General features: G+C 45.6%; 1 protein-coding gene across 1 annotated transcript in view; it reads right to left on the bottom strand.

The window, feature by feature from the left end:
- The window catches only part of SREBF2 (sterol regulatory element binding transcription factor 2), a 66731-nt gene that overhangs the window by 20562 nt on the left and 19149 nt on the right, over nt 1-27020 (bottom strand). Inside the window, exons 4-11 of the mRNA XM_069737040.1 lie at nt 23876-24022; nt 21594-21815; nt 14848-14962; nt 13547-13728; nt 11790-11982; nt 7394-7578; nt 1219-1480; nt 953-1122 (exon numbers count right to left, since the gene is read on the bottom strand). Of these exons, the coding sequence (XP_069593141.1) occupies nt 953-1122; nt 1219-1480; nt 7394-7578; nt 11790-11982; nt 13547-13728; nt 14848-14962; nt 21594-21815; nt 23876-24022 (1476 nt within the window). The remainder of the gene's footprint in view (nt 1-952; nt 1123-1218; nt 1481-7393; nt 7579-11789; nt 11983-13546; nt 13729-14847; nt 14963-21593; nt 21816-23875; nt 24023-27020) is intronic.

Raw genomic sequence — 27020 nt, 5'->3', positions numbered from 1 at the left:
AATGGCCTTTTCTTAACAATCCTTTCAAGGCTGCGGTTATCCCGGTTGCTTGTACTACACTTTTTCCTTCCACATAACTTTCCATTAATATGCTTGGATACAGCACTCTGAACAACCAGCTTCTTTAGCAATGACCTTGTGTGACTTACCCTCCTTGTGGAGTGTCAGTGACTGCCTTATGCACATCTGTTAACTCAGCAGTCTTCCCCATGATTGTGGAGCCTACTGAAACAGACTAAGGGACCTTTGTAAATGCTTAGGAAGCCTTTGCAAGTGTTTTTTGTTAATTATTCTAATTTACTGAGATAATGACTTTTGGGTTTTCATTTGCTGTAAGCCATAATCATCAACATTAACAGAAAAACAATTGAAATAGATCACTCTGTCTGTAATGACTCAATATACGAGTTTCACTTTTTTGTAAGGAAGAACTGAAAGAAATTAACTTTTTGCTGATATTCTAATTTAGTGAGAAGCACCTGTACATGTAGTGAGAAGCTGCTACAGTCAGGGGCGAAGTAGGAAAGGAGCACGCACTAACACTATCTGCGGCTACTGGGCTCCAGGAGTGCGCATGTCAATGATGGCAGTGCACGCTGTGGACAAGCCATGGCTGATAATTCAGCTAAGGGGTAAACTGCCTCATGTTACTTTAGGGGACTGAATGGTGCATGGGGCCCTTGACCATTCCAAGGGGGCATTGAGAAGGAGCCCTGGTTCACATTTTAAATAAAGGTTTTTTTCTACACAAGAAAAGCAGTAAAATCTATAGTACAGGTATGATTTTATAGGGGTCAAGCCCCCTTGTTCGTGTACTGGCAGTTTAATTACAGGTTTGGCCATAGCAGACTCCATTTAAACAGGAAATATTCAAGTACAATTTGATTATAAGGTTGAAAAATTTCTGTAATGATAAAGCGTGACAGTAAAACTGAGGTTTAGTGAGACGTACAGTGAGGAAAGAGAATCTCCCGGAGAAGGTGATCTTCATCTGCACAGCGGTGGTCAGGTGGACTTCTGCCAGTAAGGTAGGGGAGATCTTGTCACCAGCGCACTCCGCTAGGTTTACTGCACAGAGCGACAGATTCAATCCTGAGCAACGCCAGCTTGATGGCAACTTCCCTGAAGTGAACAAATGAAAAAGTGTCAATATGGAGGCAGGAGACCTGCAGTCAGAATTGTTGTTCTTGTATGTGAGCAATCTGTCTAGGACAGTACCTGTCAAATGTAGCTGGTGCAACTTATGGTACACAAGGGCGGCATCCCGAGCGCTGGTTGTGGCTTCATCCTGGAATTCGGCCTTCTTACAGTGGCCTGGGGTTCGTTTGAGCAGCCAACGCACCAGACTGATCTTCTGGAGACTGCAACGGATAACGTTCCAAGACAGGCTGCACGCAAGGTCGAAGCGGGAAGTAGGGAGAGAGCGCCCCAATACACACAGGCAAGTCTGTAAATTCACTGCTGCCGCTCCAAAATCTCCCTGTGCGTGAAAGAAAGAAGTACATTGTGTATATGCACCAACTAGCATTGTCGTCATCCACAAGAACAGACGATCAACAGGTGGGGCTTCTAAGCAGCGAGACTATGAAACAAATAATATATTACTGAAGGTCATCAACATAAGATCAGAGGGGGTCCGACCCGACACTCTGCACCCCCACAGATCAACTGAAAACTGGACTGACTCAAACTAAGCGATGTGGAAGAGGTCAAAGACAGAACAAGGCCCCTTGTAATCCAATAGCTCATAATAATGGACAATGTCAGCTGCTGTGGAGGTGGTAGTGGCCCCCTTAAGCTTGTGCGGCTGCACAGGTTGCACCAATGGTATTGTCCACCCGTATGGTGGAATATAATAGTCTACAGATTGCTTAGCGGCCTCTGCCAAGTATTTTCCATTCCCCTCTCTGTACCATGTATTAGTGGCTGCTGCCAAGTATTGTACTTAATCTCCCATTCAATTGAATAGTAAATATTTGCAATATTCGGCAGCGGCCACTGCTGTGTTCCACAATTACATTGCTTATTTCCAACCCATGAATCCAGCCTATGGACGGGTCATCAGTACTTTAGTCCTACACAAGGCTTTAACCCCTTCAATCCTCCCCTGTTTTCACCTTCCTGACCAGGCCAATTTTTTACAATTCTGACCAGTGCCTTTATGTAATAACAACTCTGGAACATTTCAAAGAATCCCAATGATTCCGAGATTGTTTTCTCGACACCTACTGTACCTCATGTGTTAGTGATAAATTTAGATCGATATTTTTTTGCGTTTGTAAAAATATCAGAATTTTGGCAAAAATTTTGAAAATGTAGCATTTTTGAAACGTTCAAAATTTTTTGTGCCCTTAATCCAGAGAGTTAAGTCACGCAAATTAGTTAATAATCAACATTTCCTACATGTCTACTTTATATCAGCACAATTTTTGAAACATTTTGTTTTTGCTAGGAGAAGGGTTAACATTTAATCAGCAATTTCTCATTTTAACAACAACATTTACAAAATATTTTTTTTCTAGGGACCACATAACATTTGAAGTAATTTTGGAGGTCTATGTGACACAAAATAGCCAAAAGTGACACCATTCTAAAAACTGCACCCCTCAAGGTGCTGAAAACCACATTCAAGAAGTTTATTAACCCTTCAGGTGCTTCACAGGAAATAATGGAATGTGGAGGGAAAACAAAATGAGTATTTTACTTTTTCCCATAAAAATTTTAATCTAGCCACAAAGTTAGCATTATCACAAGGGTAACAGGAGAAATTAGACTGTACGATTTGTTGTACAATTTTTCATGAGTGGGCAGATTCCCAATATGTGGAGGAAAACTACTGTTTGGGCGCACGGCAGGGCTACCCAAGGGCTAGAAGGGAAGGAGCAATGTTTGAATTTTGGAACTCAAAACTGGCTGGAATCAAGATGTCGTGTTTGGAGAGCTCCTGATGTGCCTAACAGTGGAAAACAAGGGACACCGTTTTGGAAACTATATCTTTTGAGGAATTCATCTAGGTAAGTAGTGAGTAATAGTAACGAATGAGTACACTCGTTACCCGAGATTTCTCGAGCACGCTCGGGTGACCGAGTATTTTTTAGTGCTCGGAGATTTAGTTTTCCTCACCTCAGCTGAATGATTTACATCTGTTAGCCAGCTTGATTACATGTGGGGATTCCCTAGCAACCAGGCAACCTCCACATGTACTTATGCTGGCTAGAAGATGTAAATCATTCAGCTGCGGCGATGAAAACTAAATCTCCGAGCACTAAAAAATACTCGGAGGTCACCGGAGCGTGCTCGAGAAATCTCAAGTAACGAGTATATTCGCTCATCACTAGTGAGTAACCCTCAGACGATTCACAAAATTGTATTGTATTAAGCTGAGTAAATGAAATATTACAATTGTTTCCTTTACAAAAGTTGCTTTGGCGCCAAGTTTGAAATTTTCAGAAGGGGTAATAGGAGAAATTGCCCTACAAATTTTACAGTTCATTTTCTCCTTGGTACGTTAATACCACATAAGTGGTGAAAAACTACTTCTGCAGCACAGTACAAAGCTCAGGAGGGAAGGAGAGCCATATTATAGTGCACATTTTGCTGTTATGGTTTGTGGGTGCCATGTCACATAGGCAGAGCCCCAGAGGTGCAGAACCCTCCATAAGTGACCCCATTTTACAAACTACAACTGAATTGATTTAGGGGTGCAGTGATCATATTGACACCACGGGTGTGTCACAGAATTTTATACCATTGAGTAAAGAAAAAAATAACTACATTTTTACCACACAAAATTTAGTTTTAGCCCCAGATTTTACATTTTCACATGGGGAAACGGGTAAAAATTGCACCAAAATTTGTCACAATCTCAGCTCAACATGACAATACCCCATATGTGGCTGTGCTTAGCCACCTGGCGAGACTCAGGAGGGAAGGAGTGCTACTTGACTCATGGAAAATCATTTTTCGTAGAATAGTTTGCGGACTCCATATACAGCGCCCCCAAGTGCTAGAAAAGCAGAATCCCTGCTCATGTGACCGAATTATGGAAATTGCACCTGTGATGGTGGGATATGTTATGTGGGTATCACTTTGTGTATATTTATATTTTACTGATTATCATGGTGTTCTCTTGTAGGATGAGTTATTTGCCATCTGATATCAGCGCCCACAGTCCTGTACTGTTATCTCTCCACAGGGTCAGTGAGTAATGTTGTTTGCTAATATGCTAATGACATATTGAACTAGCTTGATGAAACAATGAGCCCCTGCGACCCACCCCCCTAACCTGTGAATGAGGAGAGGGACTTGTAAATATCAGGGAGGTGACACAGATCAGATCCTGTGTGGAACCATGATGTGAAGACAGCACGTCAGAGAGAAGGAAGAGTATATGGACTACGTTATCCTCTGTCTGCTGGATTGTTGGACTTTTACCCTGTTACTGAACTGCATTCGTGTTCTGGACTATTTTATCCTTTGTGTGGTGGATCGTATATGGACCTTTCGTATTTTTGCATACATAAAGGTCTTGGGATTGTTCACACTTCTCTGGCTCTGTTGATTGTGTGATACCGGAGTAGGACCCCATGACAGCTCCACTTTGGGAATATCTACAGGTGTAGTGATGATTTTGACTCCATGGGTGTTTTCCAGAAACAAGCAGCAGTGGATGTTGCCTAGTGTTGAAATTGCAAATCTGCCACTGTAGTGCACAGAAAATTGTAAGCGGTATGCTGTAGTGCCCATTACATTGTAGTACTAAGCTCCTGCTTCTAGAGACACACACCATAAATTAAGGGGGTCCTCATCACTACAGAAATGCCAAAACATGTGGACGCTAAATATAGTTTAGGCAAACTTGGGCTGGGGCCCTGAAGGGAGCGGGGTATTTGGGAGGGCAGAATTTGCTGAATTTTTTGGGTGGGGGGGGGGTGGAAGGAAGGCTGGGGATGACAATGCTTTTCCAGAGCCTTTGTGCCTCCGGTAATGTGGAAATCCCCTATATTTTAATTGACAGATTATGAATCTCAGTGGGGAATTGTTTTTCTGTGGATTGAGTTGAAGTTTTTATTGAGAATATTTTACATAACATTTGGGATCACATTTATCCTGCACTCTATGCTGAGCACTTACATTGGGGTTTCCATCTACATCTCCAAGCGACGTGATTCATTCACTATAATGAGGCAGCAGTTACTCTGGACTCTGGCTGCCCTCTGCTCAGTGTTGTCCTTTTCAGAAGTGCACAAAACTAAAAAGTTGGTCACTGGTGGATCACAGGTCCTATGGTGTCCACAGTGTGTCCATCCGCTTCGTTATAGGTAATCTTCTGTTGGCGACTGCATATTTTGAGAGCTATAATTTTTCCACATTTTGGCTGACAGAGTCAAGGGAGGGCTTGTTTTTTTGCTGGACAAGTCAACGTTTTTATTGGTAGAATTTTCAGGCACAAAACATTTTTTGATCGATTTTTATTCAGATTTTTGGGAGGCACAATGAACAAAATCCAGCAATTCAGGGAGTTTTTTGAGGGGTTTTTCTATAACAGCAGCTTTATTCTTTGGTCAATGCGATTATAGCGATACCATTTCTAATCTTTTTTATGTTTTGCGGCTTTTACACAAAAATTATTTTATAGAAAAAAAAAAAAATACATATTTTTGTACTGCTATATTCTGACTAACTTATTTTTTAGCTGATAGAGCTGTATGGCGACTTGTTATTTTGCGGGACAAGATGACGCTTTCAGCTATAGCTTTCAGCTATACCATTTTTATTTACATTTGTATTTTTCATCATGTTTTATTCCACTTTTTGTTCAGAGCATAGGTTTTTGCAGTGCTCACGGAAGAAGGTTAAATAGTGTGACAATTTTAAAGGTCGAGTCGTTCCTGAGAAACCTTATGTGTGTAATTTTGTGTTTATTTTTGTTTTTACATAAATAGACATTTATTGGGTTGTCTTCTATGATTTTTTTTTTTTTTTTTTTAAACAGCTTTAAAAAAACTAAATCTTTCTTTTACTAATTTACTTAAGGTACCTTCACACAACGATTTTGTTAACGATATCGTTGCAACGTCACGCTTTTTGTGACGTAGCAACGATCCCGCTAACGATCTCGTTATGCGTGACAACGACCAACGATCAGGCCCCTGCTGGGAGATCGTTGGTCGCTGGGAATGATCAGGACCTTTTTTTTGTCGCTGATCACCCACTGTCATCGCTGGATCGGCGTGTGTGACGCCGATCCAGCGATGTGCTCACTTGTAACCAGGGTAAATATAGGGTTACTAAGCGCAGGGCCACGCTTAGTAACCCGATATTTACCCTGGTTACCATTGTAAAAGTTAAAAAAAAAAAACAGTACATACATTCCGATGTCTGTCACGTCCCCCGCCGTCAGCTTCCCTGCACTGACTGTCAGCGGCACCGGCCGTAAAGCAGAGCACAGCAGCCCTTCACTTAGTAACCCGATGTTTACCCTGGTTATCCGGGGACCTCGGCATCGTTGAAGACAGTTTCAACGATGCCGAAGTCGTTCCCCTGATCGTTGGTCGCTGGAGAGAGGTGTCTGTGTGACAGCTCCCCAGCGACCACACAACGACTTACCAACGATCACAGCCAGGTCGTATATCTGGTCGTGATCGTTGGTAAGTCGTTTAGTGTAACGGTACCTTTAGTCCCTTGTATGGGACTTTAACTTTTAATTTCTCTGATCTCAGACATTGCAATAATGCCTGTTAGACCCTGCTACTGGCTGGGTCTAACAGGCCACTGTAGTTGATCTCTGGTTGCCATAACAACCCTTGGTTCCACATTATCACGTTGTGGGGATGTCAGAGGGGTGAGCGAACAAGTTCTCTCCCTCTCACAAACTTTAAATGTTGTGATTGCAGCATCGAGAAGATAACTCCGTGTTAACATCATTGGCACCTGAGCCAATCGGGTCCCAATAATGTCGCCAGTCAGGACTCTGGGGGTCCCAAGCCCTGGAAGAATGACGACCGTAAAGAAACATTGGTGCTGATGTTTATTTACAGTCGGTGGTCATGAAGGGGTTTAACTATATATAACTAAATGTTACAGATGGATGGGTCGTGGATTTGGTTTTCAGATTTTGGCGTTCGGAAGGAATTTCTCCCACCTAAGAGGTGATCTCTTAGCCGTCTCATAGGTTTCCTCGGCTTTCTTGTGGCTTGGCACTGTAGGATTATAGTGACTGAACGGAAACCCATTTCTGCTCCTATCAGCCGCAGATGACGACTTCTCCCCTCATTGGCTGTAAATATAATTTGTGTAGGTAGCTATCATTTATTTCATAAAATAAATAACAAATATTGTGGCCTATAAAAAAAACCCCAAAAAACAATAAACGAAGAAGTGATAAAATTACCCGAGCAAGATCCAGGTCAGCCTGTTTGCGGTGCCTCCAAAACTTTACAGAAGAACGTGAGTGCAACCTTGTCACCGGCTCTCCGTGGATCAGTAGCTTCATGAAGACGCTGAGAACAATCACGCCATTTACCAGCCAAAGAATTAATGTAGGGATGAGCCAGTCAAGCCAGCTCCCAGACAGACCTGCAGTATAACGAGAGACGTGAGCGGTAACACTCGGCATTCACAGTATGTGAGCAGTACTCGGATTATTCGCTATGTATATTTACCATTTATGATGTAGGACATTACATGAACGGCTACCACAGCCTTATATTGCATCGCAGTACACGGATATTCTATCATCTCTCTAACATACTATATTTAATGGTCACCGCAGCTTCACCAATCTGCACAAATAATGACCATAGAGAATAATGGAGGTCGGCAGTGCTCCTCTGGGTGATCGGATCAGACCGCTGGTGCCGTCACCCTGCACCTCCCTCACCCCGTTTTAACCCTTTATGGTTAAACTGAAACCAAATTGATTGAATCATCTTACAGTCTCTAAAAGGAAGAAGAGTCATCTGTCAGCAGTATCGCCCCTAAGCTGTCCATATTGACATGTAGGTCATAGGAAGCCGCATAACATGATACCTTGATACCTGGGATCTGATGTCTTAGTCCAGAGAAATCTACGTTTTTCTTACTATGTAAAGGAGCTTTTAAGATATATGGGCCGGACATAGATCTGCATGAAAATCTGCCTCCAGAGCGGATATTAAATAAAAAGGGACATTACCAGTGTGAGACATGTAATGACTGACAGTCTGCTCTCCTGATCTCACTGCAGAGCTATGCCCAATTACAACTTACATAGTACAGTAGTGCTGAATAGATCTCATTACACGACACACATGCCTCTCCCTCTCAGAGTGCTGTCAGCTCTGCTGCACTGCCTCTCCCCCCACAGTGACTGCCTGTGAGATGGCAGCTGAAGTGCTCATTGTAGTCAGGGACAGATCTGCAGCAGAGCCAAGTAATATAGTGAAAAAAACTTGAGCTCTGCTGCACTTAGTTACAATCACACACAGCTCTGCAGTGAAATCAGTCCGTCAGTCATTACTTGTCTCACACTGGTAACTCTCCATTTAATTTCATATAATCTCTGAAGGCAGATTCTGAGGGAGATCAGTGCCCGGCCCGCAGATCTTAACAGCTTATTTACATATAAGAAAAACATTGATATCTTTAAGAATACACTGGATTGCAGATATCAAGGTAACATTTTACTCAAATTTCTTTGACCTACATGCCCATATAGACGGCTTATGGTTTATCCCATTGACAAATTTCCTTTAATGCACACCTTTTGTATGCAACACTTAGTTATTATTAAGGTTGAAGGAAGACTTTAAGTCCATCAAGTTCAACCCATAGCCTAACCTAACATGCCCTAACACGTTGATCCAGAGGAAGGCAAAAAAAAAAAACCATGTGAAAGAGTAAGATCCACATTGGGGAAAAAAATTCCTTCCCGACTCCACATACGGCAATCAGACTAGTTCCCTGGATCAACGCCCTATCAAGGAATCTAATATATATATAACCTGTAACATTATACTTTTCAAGAAGGGTGTCTGAGTGTGTATGTATGTATGCTGTCTGTGTACAGTGGGATGTGCATGTTCTGTGTGTGACTATTAAAGGGAACCTGTCACCCCCCAGGCATTTTTGACTAAAAGAGCCATCTTGTGCAGCACTAATGCTGCATTCTGTCAAGGTGGCTTTTAGTTGGGGTCCCTTTCAATGCTGCAATATCCGTTTTATAATTTGTCCTCCATACATATACATAGTTACATAGTTATTAAGGTTGAAGGAAGACTATATGTCCATCCAGTTCAACCCATAGCCTAACCTAACATGCCCTAACATGTTGATCCAGAGGAAGGCAAAAAAAACCCCATGTGCAAAGAGTAAGCTCCACATTGGGGAAAAAAATTCCTTCCCCACTCCACATACGGCAATCAGACTAGTTCCCTGGATCAACGCCCTATCAAGGAATCTAGTGTATATACCCTGTAACATTATACTTTTCCAGAAAGGTATCCAGTCCCCTCTTAAATTTAAGTAATGAATCACTCATTACAACATCATACGGCAGAGAGTTCCATAGTCTCACTGCTCTTACAGTAAAGAATCCGCGTCTGTTATTATGCTTAAACCTTTTTTCCTCCAACCGCAGAGGATGCCCCCTTGTCCCTGTTTCAGGTCTATGATTAAAAAGATCATCAGAAAGGTCTTTGTACTGTCCCCTCATATATTTATACATTAAAATAAGATCACCCCTTAGTCTTCGTTTTTCCAAACTAAATAGCCCCAAGTGTAATAACCTATCTTGGTATTGCAGACCCCCCAGTCCTCTAATAACCTTGGTCGCTCTTCTCTGCACCCGCTCTAGTTCAGCTATGTCTTTCTTAAACACCGGAGACCAGAACTGTGCACAGTATTCTAAGTGTGGTCGAACAAGTGACTTGTATAGAGGTAAAATTATATTCTCCTCATGAGCATCTATGCCTCTTTTAATGCATCCCATTATTTTATTTGCCTTTGTAGCAGCTGCCTGACACTGGCCACTGAATTTAAGTTTGTCATCCACCCATACACCCAGGTCTTTTTCATTGACGGTTTTGCCCAGAGTTTTAGAATTAAGCACATAATTATACATCTTATTACTTCTACCCAAGTGCATGACCTTACATTTATCCCCATTAAAGCTCATTTGCCATTTATCAGCCCAAGCTTCTAGTTTACATAAATCATCCTGTAATATAAAATTGTCCTCCTCTGTATTGATTACCCTGCAGAGTTTAGTGTCATCTGCAAATATTGAAATTCTACTCTGAATGCCCCCTACAAGGTCATTAATAAATATGTTAAAAAGAAGAGGGCCCAATACTGACCCCTGTGGTACCCCACTGCTAACCGCTACCCAGTCCGAGTGTGCTCCATTAATAACCACCCTTTGTTTCCTATCCCTGAGCCAGCTCTCAACCCACTTGCACATATTTTCCCCTATCCCCATTATTCTCATTTTATGTATCAACCTTTTGTGTGGCACCGTATCAAAAGCTTTTGAAAAGTCCATATACACTACATCCACTGGGTTCCCTTGGTCCAATCCGGAACTTGCCTCTTCATAGAAACTGATCAAATTAGTCTGACAGGAACGGTCCCTAGTAAACCCGTGCTGATACTGGGTCATGAGGTTATTCCTCTTCAGGTACTCCAGTATAGCATCCCTTAGAATGCCCTCCAGGATTTTACCCACAGTAGATGTTAAGCTTACTGGCCTATAATTTCCGAGTTCAGTTTTTGTCCCCTTTTTGAATATTGGCACCACATTTGCTATCAGCCAGTCCTGTGGCACAGACCCTGTTATTATGGAGTCTTTAAAGATTAAAAATAATGGTCTATCAATGACTGTACTTAATTCCTGCAGTACTCGAGGGTGTATCCCATCCGGGCCCGGAGATTTGTCAATTTTAGTGATTTTTAGACGCCGCCGCACTTCCTGCTGGATTAAGCAGGTGACATTTAATTGGGAATTTTTATCACTAGACATTTTGTCTGCCATGGGATTTTCTTGTGTAAATACTGATGAAAAAAAGTAATTTAGCATATTGGCTTTTTCCTCATCCACCATCTCACCCAGACTATTTTTAAGGGGGCCAACACTATCATTTTTTAGTTTCTTACTATTTATGTAGTTAAAGAATATTTTAGGATTATTTTTACTCTCTCTGGCAATGAGTCTCTCTGTCTCAATCTTTGCTGCCTTGATTTGCTTTTTACAGAATTTATTTAATTTTCTGTATTTATTTAATGCCTCCTCACTACCTACTTCCTTTAATTCTCTAAATGCTTTCTTTTTGTCACTTATTGCGCCCCTTACAGCTCTATTTAGCCATATTGGTTTCCTCCTATTTCTAGTATGTTTATTCCCATATGGTATATACTGTGCACAGGTCCTATCCAGGATGCTAATAAACGCCTCCTCCTGCTTCTCAAACTCTTCATTCAATCTGAACAAAACTTGCTCTGACACTACAGGCTGCAGGATTGTTGAGGGATCAGATTACAGCTGCCTATTGTAGTCTATGGGGAGGAGGAGGTCAGAATAGATTTAAGATGTTACTGCTTATAGTGTTTTTAGTTTGTGAATTCAGTCCTATGGAAGCTACAACAATTGTTATATTAAATAGTAAAGTAGTCTCAGTGAAATTAGCAGGTCCAGCGTCTAATGAACATAAGGTTTTTCATAGTGTGTTGTGTCAGACTGAACCTATGTAGTTACTCAAAATAAAGGATTGAAATACCACCACATCAGTACAAGTCATGGAAAGGAGACGCACCTGAAACCTCAATACCCAGCATAGTCCTACTCGTCCCATGCTGCACTGTCCTGTCTGAATATTGGCCATTATCCGTATTAAGCAATGATGTCAATGGGTTAAATGTCAAACAAAGAAACGTCATTGTGCAGAGGAGCATCCGGGAGCGATCCATCATGCCAAGTCCTGTTGGAGAATCAGGCTCATCCTTCACCTATAAAGCAGATACAAGTTGTGTAAGGGGCACCGGTCGTAACTCTGTAGGACACATAACTGCACAAAGTCAACACGGAAAAGGTCTCAGCATGTCAAATTGTATAGACTAAAACTGAAGGCCAAACGGAGACCCATATAACCGCTCATCTATATCCACTGCAATATTCACCTTGTACTGAACCCCGATTACAGCCTGCAGCAGCACCGACAGCTGGAGATGCTGGGTTTTCTGCTGGTTACATGGTGATTAGTTTAGTGTGGCTGCTCCATTTCAATGCATTATGATGAAAGTGTTGCAATTGTGCTTCTAAGGCCGGGTTCACATTAGTGTTTCGTGCGCATTGTATGAAACGCATGCGTACATATCTTTAACATGGTGTACGCAGGGACATGTGTTTGCGGATGCTTTCGCATGCGTCGTTTCACGGTGTCCGGCGAACGCAACAAGTTGCATTTTTTGAGGCATCAAATATTGCGCAATCATGCGCATGCAGATGATTGCATTAAAAAAAAAACCTGCACTACTGTCTATGGGAACGCATTGGTACGCAAGGACATGCGCACGCATGCTTCCGATATGCATGCGTTTAGACAAAATGATGTAATCGCCTCCATCATGCGCCTAAAACGCAAACGCAAGCCAAAACGCAATTAAAAGCATGTACATGCTGTTTTGTTTTTTTTTTGCATCATGCACAAGATGATGCGGAGGCGTAAGCATGCATGCGGTTCTGACATCTAACATACCAGACAATTCTGAGAATGAAGAAGCCATAGTGTTATGATAGCACTGTGGGCCCATCCCATAACAGTTTCCTTTTCAGTGGTGGTCCCCGACACCCATCATGCAAGTAACTGCAGCACAGACCTATTCACATGGGCAGGATGGGGCTCCCCTGCACAGGAAGGGAAGGCAGCACTAAAACTAGTCCTAGGAATTAGTGGGTGTCTCAGAAGGACCCCAACAGATCATCAAGGTATGGCACCATTTAATAACTTTATATAAATTGGATTATCCCTACAGAAGGAAGATTTCATTCAAAGGACTCCGCTCTATCGGCCAGGTCAGTAATCTGCGACTGTTAGACGGGAGCCCTGCGATTCTCCTTACCTCCCGGTGGCATACCCAGCTCTTCTGATGGCTGACACACCACAGTATTTGCGTTATGCCACAATGATGATGTAGCACTAGAAAGAAGAGACCAGAATGCCAGGAGGTAAGGAGAATTGCAGATTAATGACCAGGCCGATGGAGTGGAGTCCTATGAATGAAATCTTCCATCTGTAGGGGTAATCCAATTTATATAAAGTTATTGAGTTATGCCATAACTTGGAGACTGACCTGGCTGCTGGACCAGAGTCCTGAAAATCGATTCCCCCATCTATAATTACACCATAAACATGTGATGAAGCTACAACTATTCAGGTAGGTGGGACTCCTCCTCACGAGCAGAGAGCGCAACTTATTTCTACTTTCAATTTTGACTCGTTGAAAAAAAAAAAATCCCAAAATATTCACGTAAAGCGAAAAGTCCAGATATGACATACTGCACGGCTTTCACCTTTTCATCATCTAACAGAGGACTGCCCGGCTCTGAATCCACAGAGTAAGGAGAGAAGACGGCAGGAGAGCCAGAGTCCGATGCTGGCGGAGACATCATTAGAAGGTTTTGGTTGAACTCGTCCATCTTCATTTCCATGCTGGTGTCCACCAAGCTGCTTAGATCAATGCCCTTGAGATATTCTATAAAATAACAATGGCATATTACAGACAGCAATAACAACGTGGGAATGTGGAAATAAGCAGAAAAGCGACAGGCTGAGAAATAAGCAGAAGAGGACGAGAAATGGTGAAGACTCGGCTCTGGGCCCAATGTCTTGTATCACTGGAGACTCCATCATGACTCTGCACTTCAGTGTATCAACCGTATACCGGGCGGTAAATGTCCCGCACAATAAAATAACTCACTCAGCAGAATTGTTGAGCGGTTAGGTCATGGCCACTGGGTGCAATATTAGCTGCCAGTACAATTACTTATCAGGACTGGATGACACTTTGATCATCCAAAGATACAGTCTACAACCGATTCCCGAGGCCTGGAGAACACACTAAAGCCGCGGCTGAGCGCAGCTTGCTAAAATACAGCAAGTGCAGAATCACGTGACCCTTCGCTCAGGCCCGGGTGCCTTTCTAGAAAGACTTTTACGTTGCAGGATATGGTTAGAGATTCTGTGAAGATACGCTGATCCAGGGAACTAGTCCGGTTGTCGCATGTGGAGTCGGGCAGGAATTTTTCCCTAATATGAAGCCATTAGCATCTGCTTCATGGGGTGTTTGCCTTCCTCTGGATTAATACATTGAAATTGATGGACTTGTGTCTCTCAACCTTAAAAGAAATCTATCACCAGGTTTATGCAACCACATCTGACAGCAGCATGATGTAGGGGTAGAGACCCGGATTCCAGCAATGTATCACTTACTGGGCTGCAGCTGTTGATTAAATCCCTATTTTATCTGCTACCGATTTCCCAGTTCTCAGAATGCAGAGCTCTGTATAATCCCGCCCACACCACTGATTGGCAGCTTTCTCTGTACACTGTGCATAGGCAGGAAGTTTCCAATCGCAGGTAGGGGCGGGGCTACGCACGGCTCATGAATATGAAGGACTATAAACAGCAGGTTTACTTGTTCTCTAGTGATAAAAATCACAGTTTTATCAGCAGAAGATTATCAAAACTAAAGTTAGCAGCCCAGTAAGCCCCTACATTATGCGGCTAACAGGTTAGGTGTCAAAATCCTGGTGACAAAGCACACCGTCTCTCTATGTTTAGGGCGATAGTATATAGTAGCAGCACAACTTACTATTTTTTTGATTTGCCAGTTTGAGAGCCATATTTTCTTGACGAAGTTTCTGGTTGGATTGTTGTAAATATTTTATGTAGTCTATGGCTTTCTTCAGGACCCCCGACTTGTGCATCTGAAACACGGTAACAATTTTTCATATAAATCAAAGTATCTTGGCCAAAGAAATCAACTCACCACCGTCAGCCACTGAATGCTGCATGAAACACCATGATGCAAACTGCCCTACGTGCAAGGAAGTTACATATTATTCAGAAAATTGCTCAAGCAAGTCATTTTTAAAAAATTGGTTTTTGTCGCCATTATCTGAGATTTCCCCACTTAAGGGTTGTAGTAAAAAACAAACAAAAAAAAACGACTGACACTTCAGGGGTTAACAGCCATGAGCGGAGTTTAGTTCTGGTCGCTGCGGATGTTGGATCCATAACACAGCCAGCACCTATCAGGATTCCGTGGGGACAGACATTGGACGCACATATTTATTAATAAAAAAAACAGGATTTTTGGTTGCTTACCGTAAAATCTGTTTCTTGAAGCCTCCATTGGGGGACACAGGAACCATGGGTGTATGCTGCTGCCACTAGGAGGCTGACACTATGCAAATAAAAAAGTCAGCTCCTCCTCTGCAGTGTACACCCCACCGACTGGCATTAAACTCTTCAGTTAGTGAGAAAGCAGTAGGAGAAAGAACAAGGTTGAAAAACCATAACCACAAACTTGAGAACTGTAAACGTGAGAACAGTCATAGAACATATAACAAAAACATTGGGAGGGAGCTGTGTCCCCCAATGGAGGCTTCAAGAAACAGATTTTACGGTAAGCAACCAAAAATCCTGTTTTCTTTATCGCCTCTCATTGGGGGACACAGGAACCATGGGACGTCCCAAACCAGTCCCACGGGTGGGAAAAACAGACTTCCATCAGGTCAGAGGACTCACCACTGCCGCCTGCAAGATCCTTCTGCCTAGGCTGGCGTCCGCCGAAGCATAGGTATGGACCTTGTAGAATTTGGCGAACGTGTGGATGGAAGACCAAGTTGCCGCTTTGCAAAGCTGTAGGGCGGAAGCCCTGTGGTGCACCGCCCAGGAGGCGCCGACTGCCCGGGTAGAGTGAGCCTTAATCCCAGGAGGGGGCACTCTGTTCTTGACCCGGTAAGCCTCCAAAATTGCCATTCTGATCCAGCGAGCAATAGTCGCTTTAGAAGCCGGTTGGCCTCTGCGCGTGCCATCAGGAATGACGAAAAAGGAATCCGTCTTCCGGAAAGTGGACGTTCTGTCCAGATAGATCCTCACTGCCCTGACAAGGTCCAGCTTGTTCAACGATCGCTCCAGAGGATGAGTCGGAGCTGGACAAAAGGAAGGTAGAACGATGTCCTCGTTGAGGTGGAAGGTGGAAACCACCTTAGGAAGAAAAGAAGGTGGGGGCCGGAAGACCACCTTGTCCTGGTGAATGACCAAAAACGGAGGACGGCATGACAGGGCCGCCAGCTCGGAAACACGGAGAATGGACGTGATGGCCACAAGAAAGGCCACCTTCCACGATAAAACGGATAGCGGAATCTCCCTAAGAGGTTCAAAGGGAGAAACCTTCAGAACGTCCAGTACCAGGTTTAAGTCCCATGCCTCCACAGGGGCCCTGTACGGCGGGACGGCGTGGGCTACCCCCTGAAAGAAGGTCTTAACCTGTGGCCGAGAGGCCAAGGTCTTCTGAAAGAGGATGGAAAGCGCAGAGACCTGACCCTTCAGGGAACTAAGAGCCAGGCCCGAATCCAGTCCTGCCTGAAGGAAGGCAAAAAGAGAAGGCAGGGAAAAAACCATAGGCGGAACGCGGTTGGACTCGCACCAACGGAAGTAGGCCTTCCAGGTGCGGTAGTAGATCCTGGAAGACGAAGGCTTCCGAGCATAAATCATGGTGTGAATCACCCGGTCCGAAAGGCCGGATGCTCTTAGAACCGCGGTCTCAACAGCCATGCCGTTAAACTGAGCGACCGAGAATTCGGGTGGCAGATCGGACCCTGGGACAGCAGATCGGGCCTGTCTGGAAGGCGCCAGGGAGCGTCCACGAGAAGGTTGACGAGCTCCGCGAACCAAGCTCTCCTGGGCCAATCCGGGGCGATCAGGATGACCGGCACCCCTTCCGTTTTGATCTTCAATAGTTTGGGAAGTAATGGAAGGGGTGGGAACAGGTAGGGCAGCTCAAACTGTGACCAAGGAATGGCCAGAGCATCGACGCCCACTGCGAGAGGATCGCGGGACCTGGAGACGAACTGCGGAACCTTCCTGTTGATTCGAGACGCCGTGAGATCCACATCCGGAGTTCCCCATCGAAGACAAATCTGATGGAAGACCTCCGGATGCAAGGACCATTCCCCTGCCGCGAGGCCCTCGCGGCTGAGGAAGTCGGCGGCCCAGTTTTCCACGCCGGGGATATGCACCGCGGATATCACCGGAACCGTTGCCTCTGCCCAAAGGAGGATCTTGGATACCTCGGCAAGGGCCAAGGAGCTCCGAGTCCCCCCCCGATGGTTGACATATGCCACAGCCGTGGCGTTGTCCGTCTGGATCCGGACTGGAAGGCCCCTGAGGATCCTTTCCCAGTGGCGGAGGGACAGAAAGATGGCCCGAATTTCGAGGACGTTGATTGGCAGAGATGACTCCTGCGGCGACCAACGGCCCTGAACCGTCAGGTGGCGAAAAACCGCACCCCAGCCGATCAGGCTGGCGTCCGTTCTCACCACCTGCCAGTGAACCGGAAGGAAGGACCTGCCCTGGGAGATGAGAGGTGACGTCAGCCACCAGTTGAGAGACCGCTTGACCCGAAAGGAGAGAGTCTGATCGGCCGATCCAGGGAGAAGACCGACCTGTCCCACTGAGACAGAATGGCTTGCTGAAGGGGTCGCGAATGGAATTGGGCGAAGGGAATCGCTTCCAATGTAGCTACCATCCTCCCCAGAACCTTCATGGCCGAACGGAGGGAGGGAGGCCGAGGACCCTGGAGCAAGCGTATGTCCCGACAAAGAGTGAATCTCTTGTCTTTGGGAAGGAAGACTCTGCTCTGACGAGTGTCGAAAAGCATGCCCAGAAAGATGATGCGCTGAGAAGGAATAAGGCAGGACTTCTTCCGGTTGACCAGCCACCCGAAACGGGCTAAGGTGTCGAGAACAATGGACAGGCTTTCGTGGGCCTGAGCAAAGGACGGAGCCTTGATGAGGATGTCATCGAGATATGGAAATAGGACCAAGCCTCTGACTCTCAAGATGGCCATCAGCGCCGCCATGATCTTCGTGAACACCCTTGGCGCGATTGCGAGACCGAACGGCAGGGCGACGAACTGAAAATTATCTCGTTGCACTGCGAAGCGCAGGAAACGGTGATGTCCGGGAAATATCGGGACATGGAGGTAGGCGTCCTGGATATCTATTGAGCATAGAAACTCCTGAGCCTCCATGGAAGCAATTACTGAACGAAGGGATTCCATTCTGAAGTGTCTCAGGCGAACTCTCCTGTTCAGCAATTTGAGGTCCAGAATGGGGCGAACCTTGCCGTCTTTTTTCGGTACCACAAAAAGATTTGAGTAGAAACCCGTGAAGCGTTCTTTTTCTGGGACGGGAACGATTACCCCGGATATGAGCAGAGAAGCGATGGCTGAGAAGAAGCCCGGAACTAGAGCGGGATCTCTTGGAGGACGGGATTGGAAGAAACGATCCCAAGGTCGGGAAGCGAACTCTATTTTGTATCCCGAGGATACAACTTCCCTGACCCATGCATCCTCTACTGCGGAAATCCAGACGTCCCTGAAAAGGAGAAGACGGCCGCCCAATCTGGGAGTTGGGCTGGAGTCTTGCCGAGAGTCATGCCGAGGTGCATCTTCCAGTCCTGGGCCTGGAGGATCTACCCTGGGAGAAGCGAGGACGCCAGGACGGAGTGGGCCTAAAGGACACCGCCTTCTTCTCTTGACGTGCCTGTGGCCTCTGTTGCTGCTGGGAAAAGGAGTTTGATGCAGCAAAGCGACGAAAAGGCCGAAAAGAACGAAACTGTCGTCTAGGGGGAGGGCGACGAGGCTTAGCCTGGGGGAGAAGAGAACTTGTACCCCCGGTGGCGTCCTTAATTATTTTGTCCAGCTGGGAACCAAAGAGACGAGAGCCCTGAAAGGGCAGACTAGTGAGGGACTTTTTGGAGGACAAGTCCGCCTGCCAGGCCTTGAGCCAAACGGTCCGGCGGATGGCAACGGCATTGCTGGAAGCTTGAGCAGCACAAGACGCGACATCCAGGGAGGCGGAAACCAGGTATTCACCAGCGTGGGAAATCTGGTTGGCAAGTTCCGCTAATTGCGCGGGAGGCGCTCCGTCCAGGATACCTCGCCGAAGATCCTTGGCCCATTTTGAGATGGATTTTGAAGCCCAAGTGGACGCAAAAGCTGGACATAGAGCCGCTCAAGCTGCTTCAAAAGCAGATTTCGCGAAGGATTCTATAACTCTATCGTTAAAATCCTTCAGAGATGCTCCGCCGGACAGAGGAAGCACCGTGTTGGTGGACAGCCTGGACACAGGTGGATCCACCGAGGGAGAGACCGTCCAATTGGCAGTAAGTTCTGGAGAAAAAGGATATAGCACACCCAGGCGTTTTCCCCTCTGAAAACGCCTAGTGGGGTTCTCTCTCTCTCTCTGGACAAGATTTCCTCGAATTCAGGATGAGGAGCGAAAAATTTAGAAGGTAATTTGGCCCGTCTAAACGAAACCGCCTGATCTGCGGGTTCCGTAGAGGGATCCTTGATGCCACAGGTTTGGTTTATTGCCCCAATGAGGTTCTGGACTGTCTCACTCATGGTGGCGATTTGGTTAGGATCCAGCTCCGAAATATCCTCCGAGGGCGCATCAGATAATGCCTCGCCTGACTCAGGGGAGGAGGATCGGTTGGACACCAACCGCGGGGGAGGGCCGAGCGGCGAGATGGAGCGCGAAGAGGACTCAGACCGACGTTCCTGTCTGGACCTTTTGTGGCTTATCAAGGAGGGCTCGGGCGGCGGTTCCTGCGACCCGCTGGCCACTGCAGGGGTCACCGATCCAGCGCGGACACTAGGGTTTGAGATACCCGTGTTAAATCGGCCACCGATTGTGACAGAGAGGCGGCCCAGCCTGGGATGGGGGGATCACTCTCGGGCGGAACAGCTGGGGGATCCTGGGCGGTGGGAACAATCGGGTTGCTGAAGGACTGACACAGCGGGGAGAACTGACCTGAGGGAAGTTTGCTGTTACAGGACGAACAGGCAAAGTACGTGACTAAGGCAGAAGATGAAGAGGTAGGGGGACGAGAGCGGCCCCCTTTAGAGGTAGACATTTTGAGGGACCCTGAAGATGCCAGTGGGTTAGGGGACAGTGGGCAGAGGGGGGTGTCAGTCTGCAGTGCAGCTACTCACGGACCCGGTCCTGGAAGATGTCCCACTTGTCGATGGAGTGCCCTGAGGAGCTGTATTCAGCGCAGATAGAGCTGTGCCCACAGAAGATGCGTGCGAAGTGCAGGTGCGCTTGCGAGAGCTGGTGCTGCTGCCGGTACAAAGCGGTGCTCACACCAGACGAGTGTCCCAGGAGAAAGGGGGCGGAGCCAGACGCAGGGGCGCCGGTAGGCAGGGCACAGTAAGTCGGGCGGGAAAAAGCCCGCCCGCAGAACCGGAAGTGAGGAGCCGAGAAACCGGAAGTAGGCCCCGACAGAAGCCGGGGCCTAAATTAGGGGCCGGTGGCCGAGGAAAAGGAGCCGCAGCGCCGGAATAGAGCGCCCTAAGAGACAGCAAGCGGCGCGGTCGCCCACCAGGCTGCGCCGCTGAGGGGCGCCCAGAGAAAGACCTCCTGCGGCGCCGGAGCAGAGCGCCGCAGGGAGAAGCGGCGCGACAGCCTGCAGGGCTGCCGCGCTGTGGATGGTGCCACATGAAGAGCCGCAGCACCAAGTGGTGCGCCGCAGGAGGGGAACGTATGGCAGCCCAACGTGCAGGCATCGGTCGCCCACCAGAAGAACGGCGCAGCAGCCTGTAAGGGCCCCACGCCGGAAAGAAGGCAGAGGGCCCCCGTATCTGAATTGGGGGAAGAGGTGCTGTGGGGGGGAAGAAAGCGCACCTACGGATATCGCAGCGTGACACAATCTCGGCCGCATCTACTGTATGGACGCAGGTGATGACAGGTATGAAAGGAGGCTGGGAGCCCCTTACAAGACCTCCCCCCCCTATAAAAGATGTGGGATGGGAATGGGGGAAATACTCACCTAAAACATCCCACGCCGATACTAACCTAACAGGAAGGGTATGAGACGTCCAGGGAGCTAATGGACGTCCTCGTCTCCTCCAAACCGACAGGCTCTGGTGGGCGAGTGGGTGGGGGACGGAGCCAGGACCGGACTTCTCAGCACGCTTGTGTGCTAGGATCTTGGTCCTGGAGAGGGATCTATGAGGATACGGGGTGGCAGTACACGCCGTACTCATAGTCCGCTTGTGGGAATACAGGTGTGACTGCTCACCCTGTATCCCTCCAGAAAAAACCTGAAAAGAAACGACGCACATTGAGGTAGATAAGGGTCTAATGAAAGACCCGTGTCCACCTCCTACTGACACTAAGCTAAACTGAAGAGTTTAATGCCAGTCGGTGGGGTGTACACTGCAGAGGAGGAGCTAACTTTTTTATTTGCAGTGTCAGCAGCATACACCCATGGTTCCTGTGTCCCCCAATGAGAGGCGATAAAGAAAAGCTATGTGACACTCACCTTGGCATCAGTTCCCATAACCAAGTCTTTCAGCTCGAGGATTTTATCGTTGATTGAGGAGCGATACCGTTTCTCAATAATGTTGTGCGTTGTTCTCCTCTCACCCTCCTTGGGAATCTCTTGCTGTTTGAAGACGCCAGGCACCTGCTTTATGGGCATCTTCTCTTGACCCATCATGACTGGCATAGTTGTCAAAATCGTTCCACTGCCACCAACCAAAGTCTACAAGTAGTAAAAGGAAAGAAGACAACATGTTACACGATTGTCGCTGCAAGTCCACGAGAGCGGAGACAACAAGCCTTCAGTCCGGACAAGACAGGCCCTTTAAGATCTTTTGCCAGTAACACTGTCATGTGTGACAGATGAGCTGCAGACAATCAAGAAACAGTAGGGGAAATGATTATTGGGTGCACACAGTCCTGGCTCCTTGTAATGACTGGCATTCACTCCGGGCTGACAAGCTTCCCATGTAAAGGAAGCCTTCATGAGGTCAGATGTTTGCTGCATTTCTGCTAGAGATGGCTTTCAACAACACTAAATTATGACTTTTTTTCCTTTATAAACGTGATCTTAAACGCTCATCTTTATAGTTAACTAATGTGTAAAAAGAGAACCTACTCTTTAAAGGGATCCTCCCACCTCGAATCACAATTTACCTGCAGATACAGGGTTAATCTGCAGGTAAATAGTGATTAACCGCATTATCGAAAGAGCTCCCTGCAGTGCCCAGTGGTGCATTTCTTTAAGTGACAGGTTCCTTTAACATTTCCTCAGTGACAATGGTCTGGCTGACAGTTCTCCATTACAAACTGCGGACCAGAAGCCTTACAGTAGGTTCACGAGCAACGTTATTTTCATGCACCAAAAACTAGAGTGTTGGCAGAAAAATGCTATGTGCAATGCCAACGTTAACAGATTTTTTTTCCATTCATTTCAATGGGTGAAAAAAGCTGCAAATATGCTGAAAGAATTGACATGCTGCGTCATTCAAAAACACCCCATTGCTCCAAATACATGGGGAAAAAAAGAAGCAGCATGTGTGTATAAGATTTCAGGAATCGCATTGATTTTGCTGGTATTGTGAAATGATGCGCATTTTACGCACCGAAAACATTGTCAGGTGTGAACATATCCTTAGCGTCTCCAAAATGGCACCAATGAAAGCTACAGCACAAGTTAGGAAGAACAAGCCTATAATAATTGAAAAGAATGAAATATATATATATATATATATATATATATATATATATATATATATATATATATATATATATATATATATATATATATATATATATATATATATATACATATATACATATATACATAATCTATCTCTATTGTTCAGCAGATTAACTAGTGAAGAGTGTTGCATTAATGATGAAATGTCTCGATCCCGATGCATGTTATTGCAGGGAAATGCTCATCTACTGTGGTGAGCGACAATTTGTGCGGCGCCTTGACCTATAACATTGCGATAAGCCTTAAGACATTTCCATCAATCATTAATCCCTTTCTATACAGTCCCTGGGAGATGATAACAGGGGCCTTTCCCCTAAAAGTGGACATGACGTCAAGCTGATGTGATAGGAGATACCTCATTGTACTAATTCCTTAGAAATGAATAGTGTGATCATGTGATAGCAGCTTATTTTATTTCTATAGTTCTAGAAATCCATTATTAGTATTATCTTATCAGGAATCCCGGACTTCACAAGTGTGAGCCCAAAAGCCGCCATACACATTAGACGGCCGTCAGCCAGATTTTCGGCCAGCCCTCCCATACAGAAGACTCGCTCCGCCGAGCGCCCCTGTGTTCTCTGTGACATAGTTGTGGCCAGACATGTCTGATGGCGGCTCATCTCCGGAAAAGCAAAGAACAGGCGGCAGTCCAAAACTCAGACGTGCCCAAGTGATATCCCACAAGTATCAGTCCGGGCCTCCATGCAGATTACATTTTCAGCCAAACAAGTCAACAACCAAGATTTGGCAACATGAGTCTAATGTGTATGGGGGGCTTCACAGCCTCATTGGTTGATACTACCTCTGACAGCAGCTCGGACCCACTGATGGGTGCAGGAATAGGGATCAGGCACAGACCCCATTATCCAGTGCTTGATAAACTACAAAGGGCGTGCATGGACCCTATATACAGCTGATCGACAGAGGGGCTTAGCATGTGATCACTACAAATGTGCATAAATAAACTATAAAAGGAGATTAATATTGATGCTATTCTTTAGTATGTGATGATCCAAAGCATTGAGCATAAAGAGGCGTACAGGTACTTGCAGAGCGGTGGTCTGGAGAGGGGTCGCGAGGGTGGTGATGGCAGGGTTCTGCACGGCAGTCATGACGGGGCTGCCATCAGCCTTCAGAGCTGTCAGGACCAGAGACTCCGTCTTAATGATCTGAGGTTGTACCAGGACCTAGAAGAGGAATCCGAGCTAAGTCAGATAGTTGCCTGCTACAGTAAGTCATATTAGGAGCATTGTGTGTCTCCACTCACAACAAACAGTGACAAATATACAGATAAACGGCCAAATAATGCAATGAAAAACGTGAGAAGCAGCCCAGGAATCACCACATGTACCTATGGCCAAGGACGCAAATGGCTTCTCAGCAAATGGACAGCTTTGGTATAGTTATGACCTGAACCAGGCCTGAACCCATGACCCCATGGACCGTGAAGGAGTTACCAGCTGCCCCCTACAACTGACGGACAGTATCTGGAGGACTAATTGGAGAAACCTTCCGTTTCTTACTCCTGGTCCATACTGTACTTCGAGAGGATTTGTTTGTTTTTATGAACCCCTTCACAACTGGGCCATTTCCCGTTTTTTCGTTTTCTGTTCTCCTTCCCAGAGCCATAATTTTTTTTCCCATGAATATGGCCATGTGAGGGCTTCTTTTCTGCGGGAAGACTTGTACTTTTCAATGACACCATTGATTTTACCATAAAATGTAAGGGAAAAAAATCCAACTGCGGTGAAATTGCAGAACAAAGTGCAATTCCACAATGATTTTTTTCTACCATACTCACTAAATGCCAAGACAGACCTGCCATTGTGATTCTCCAGGTCATTAAGGCTGTGTGCACACGATGCAGATTTAATGCGGATCCGCAGCAGATTTTTCCACGCAGAAACGCTGCACTTCCACACAGTGATTTACAGTACAATGAAAAACAATTGGGAAAAAAACAGGCCGTGCTAATGGTGCGGAAAACTTCGCATGAAATCCACTTGCGGATCAAAAGAAGTAGCATGCTGCTACTTTTGTGCGGAACTGCAGCGTTTGACCCCTTCCATAATAGAAATCCACAGGGGGAAAGACTGCAGATAATCCGCGCAAAATCCACATCAAAAACACACAAAATCCGCATAAAATCAGTGGCAAATCCGCGCCTGCGTTATCTGCCAGGAGATGCGGATTTTGTGCAGAAAATCCTGCACCTTAATCCGCAACGTGTGCACATAGCCTAAGAGTTTGCAGATACCAAACATACGGTATATGGATTTTTATTTAAGTGGAAAAAAAATCCAAAGTTTTTAAACAAAAAGGCCCCATTTTCCAAGACCCACAGCGCCTCCATTTTTGAGATCTGGGCTGGATGAGGGCTTATTAATTGCGTGGAGAGTTGATGTTTTTATTGATACTATTCTGAGGTAGATACAATGTGTTGATCGCCTGCTATTGCAAACTTTGTTCTGGCGTTTTAATTATTTTTTCTTATTACGCTGTTTAGGGATCGGATTAATTCTTATTTATATTTTGATAGATCGGACATTTCTGAACTTGGTAATAAGTATGTGGAAAAAGGATTTCAGGACTATAAATTTCTCACCACCGTAAAAGAAATGTACTTGTGTTCGGCCAACACTTTAAAAAAGGTAATAGAATAGGAGATCCCCTGAAGACGCACTTGCGAAACGTGCATCGGGGCAGTTGGGTTACAATCGGGGACATGGGCAAGATACCATTTATTTCATTACATGTTTGGTTGGTCAGCCTTGGTCATGCCTGCAGTTGCAATTTGTTGGTCTTATTTGACTATATAAGAATGTGTGTGATACAAGTAATAGGCCTAGCACATTTGTAGCTTTCTGCCTTTCATAAATCACTATTTTTTGTTTGTGCCTGAGTGACAGCGATACTTAGATTACTATAGTACCTATTCTGTTACCTTTACAGGCTATGTGCACACGTTGCGGATTTTGCTGCGAATCCGCAGCAGTTTCCCATGCGTTTACAGTATAATGTAAACCTATGGAAAACGCAATCCGCAGTGCCCGTGCTGCAGAAAAAAAAAACGCACGGAAACGGTGCAGGTTACATTCCGCAGCATGTCAATTCTTTGTGCGGATTCCGCAGCAGTTTACACCTGCTCCACAATAGGAATCCGCAGGTGTAAAACCGCAGGGGAATCCGCACAAAATCCGCAGGTAAAACACAGTGCCTTTTACCTGCGGATTTCTAAAATCCACTGTGGAAAAATCCGCAGAGGTCCATTCTACGTGTGCACATCCCCTTAAAGTGCTGGCTGGACACAGGTACATTTCCTTTATGGTGGCGATATGTATTCTATTTTTAGGCTGCATGACCATGTGACTTTATTACTATTTTGATTACCCTATGTACCTTTAGGAAATTATCTGCTAACATCAATTAATATATATGGAAATCCGTTTCCTTACATGGCACGGCTAAATAGCACGGTCTGTTTTTACTATTGTTCATAATTGTTGATTAATAAAACTTGATAAGTTATTTTCTTGAACGTTTTGGAGATGCATTGACTCACTTGTTCTTTGGTAGGGTACCGAATGTGTATTTTTGATATTTTTATCGTTTTATTTTGAATGGGGCAATTTGAACTTTTATATATTTTTTTTTTTCACTTTTTTTTGTACACTTTTTTTTACTTATGAGACTTAAAGCTGCAATCTTCTGATCGCTTGTGCTACACATAACAGGGCAGAAATGCTCATCTGCAATAAGCACCTGTCATGGCGCAGCACTCATGGTGGATCAGCAATGACAATCACGGGGGTCTCCTGCAGACCACCAGTTGTCATGCCAACCCATCGGTGCGCCGCGATGATGTGACAGGGGCGCTGATGGGTTGATTAGTGACACACTTCTGGCACTAGCATGATTACGGTGACAGTGACACCATCGCTGATTGGGCGCTGGCCACCATGTGTCCTTCCACCAGTAACAGCCTCGGGAACGCGAATGCAGACACTGCTGGAACGGAGCCGGCTCGGGAGGATAGTACAGGCTTGATTATTTTAATGGAGGCCAAACATTTGTCCCAGTAGTGGACAACCCCTTTAAGAACCCAGTTAATGACACATTACTGGAATCAGGGTCTCTGTCTCTACATCTTAGGTTATATGGTAAATAACCTGGTGACAGATTGCC

The sequence above is a fragment of the Ranitomeya imitator genome, chromosome 8 (assembly GCF_032444005.1).
Source record: "Ranitomeya imitator isolate aRanImi1 chromosome 8, aRanImi1.pri, whole genome shotgun sequence".
Lineage (NCBI taxonomy): Eukaryota > Metazoa > Chordata > Amphibia > Anura > Dendrobatidae > Ranitomeya > Ranitomeya imitator.
This window is presented reverse-complemented; position numbering and strand designations above follow the sequence as displayed.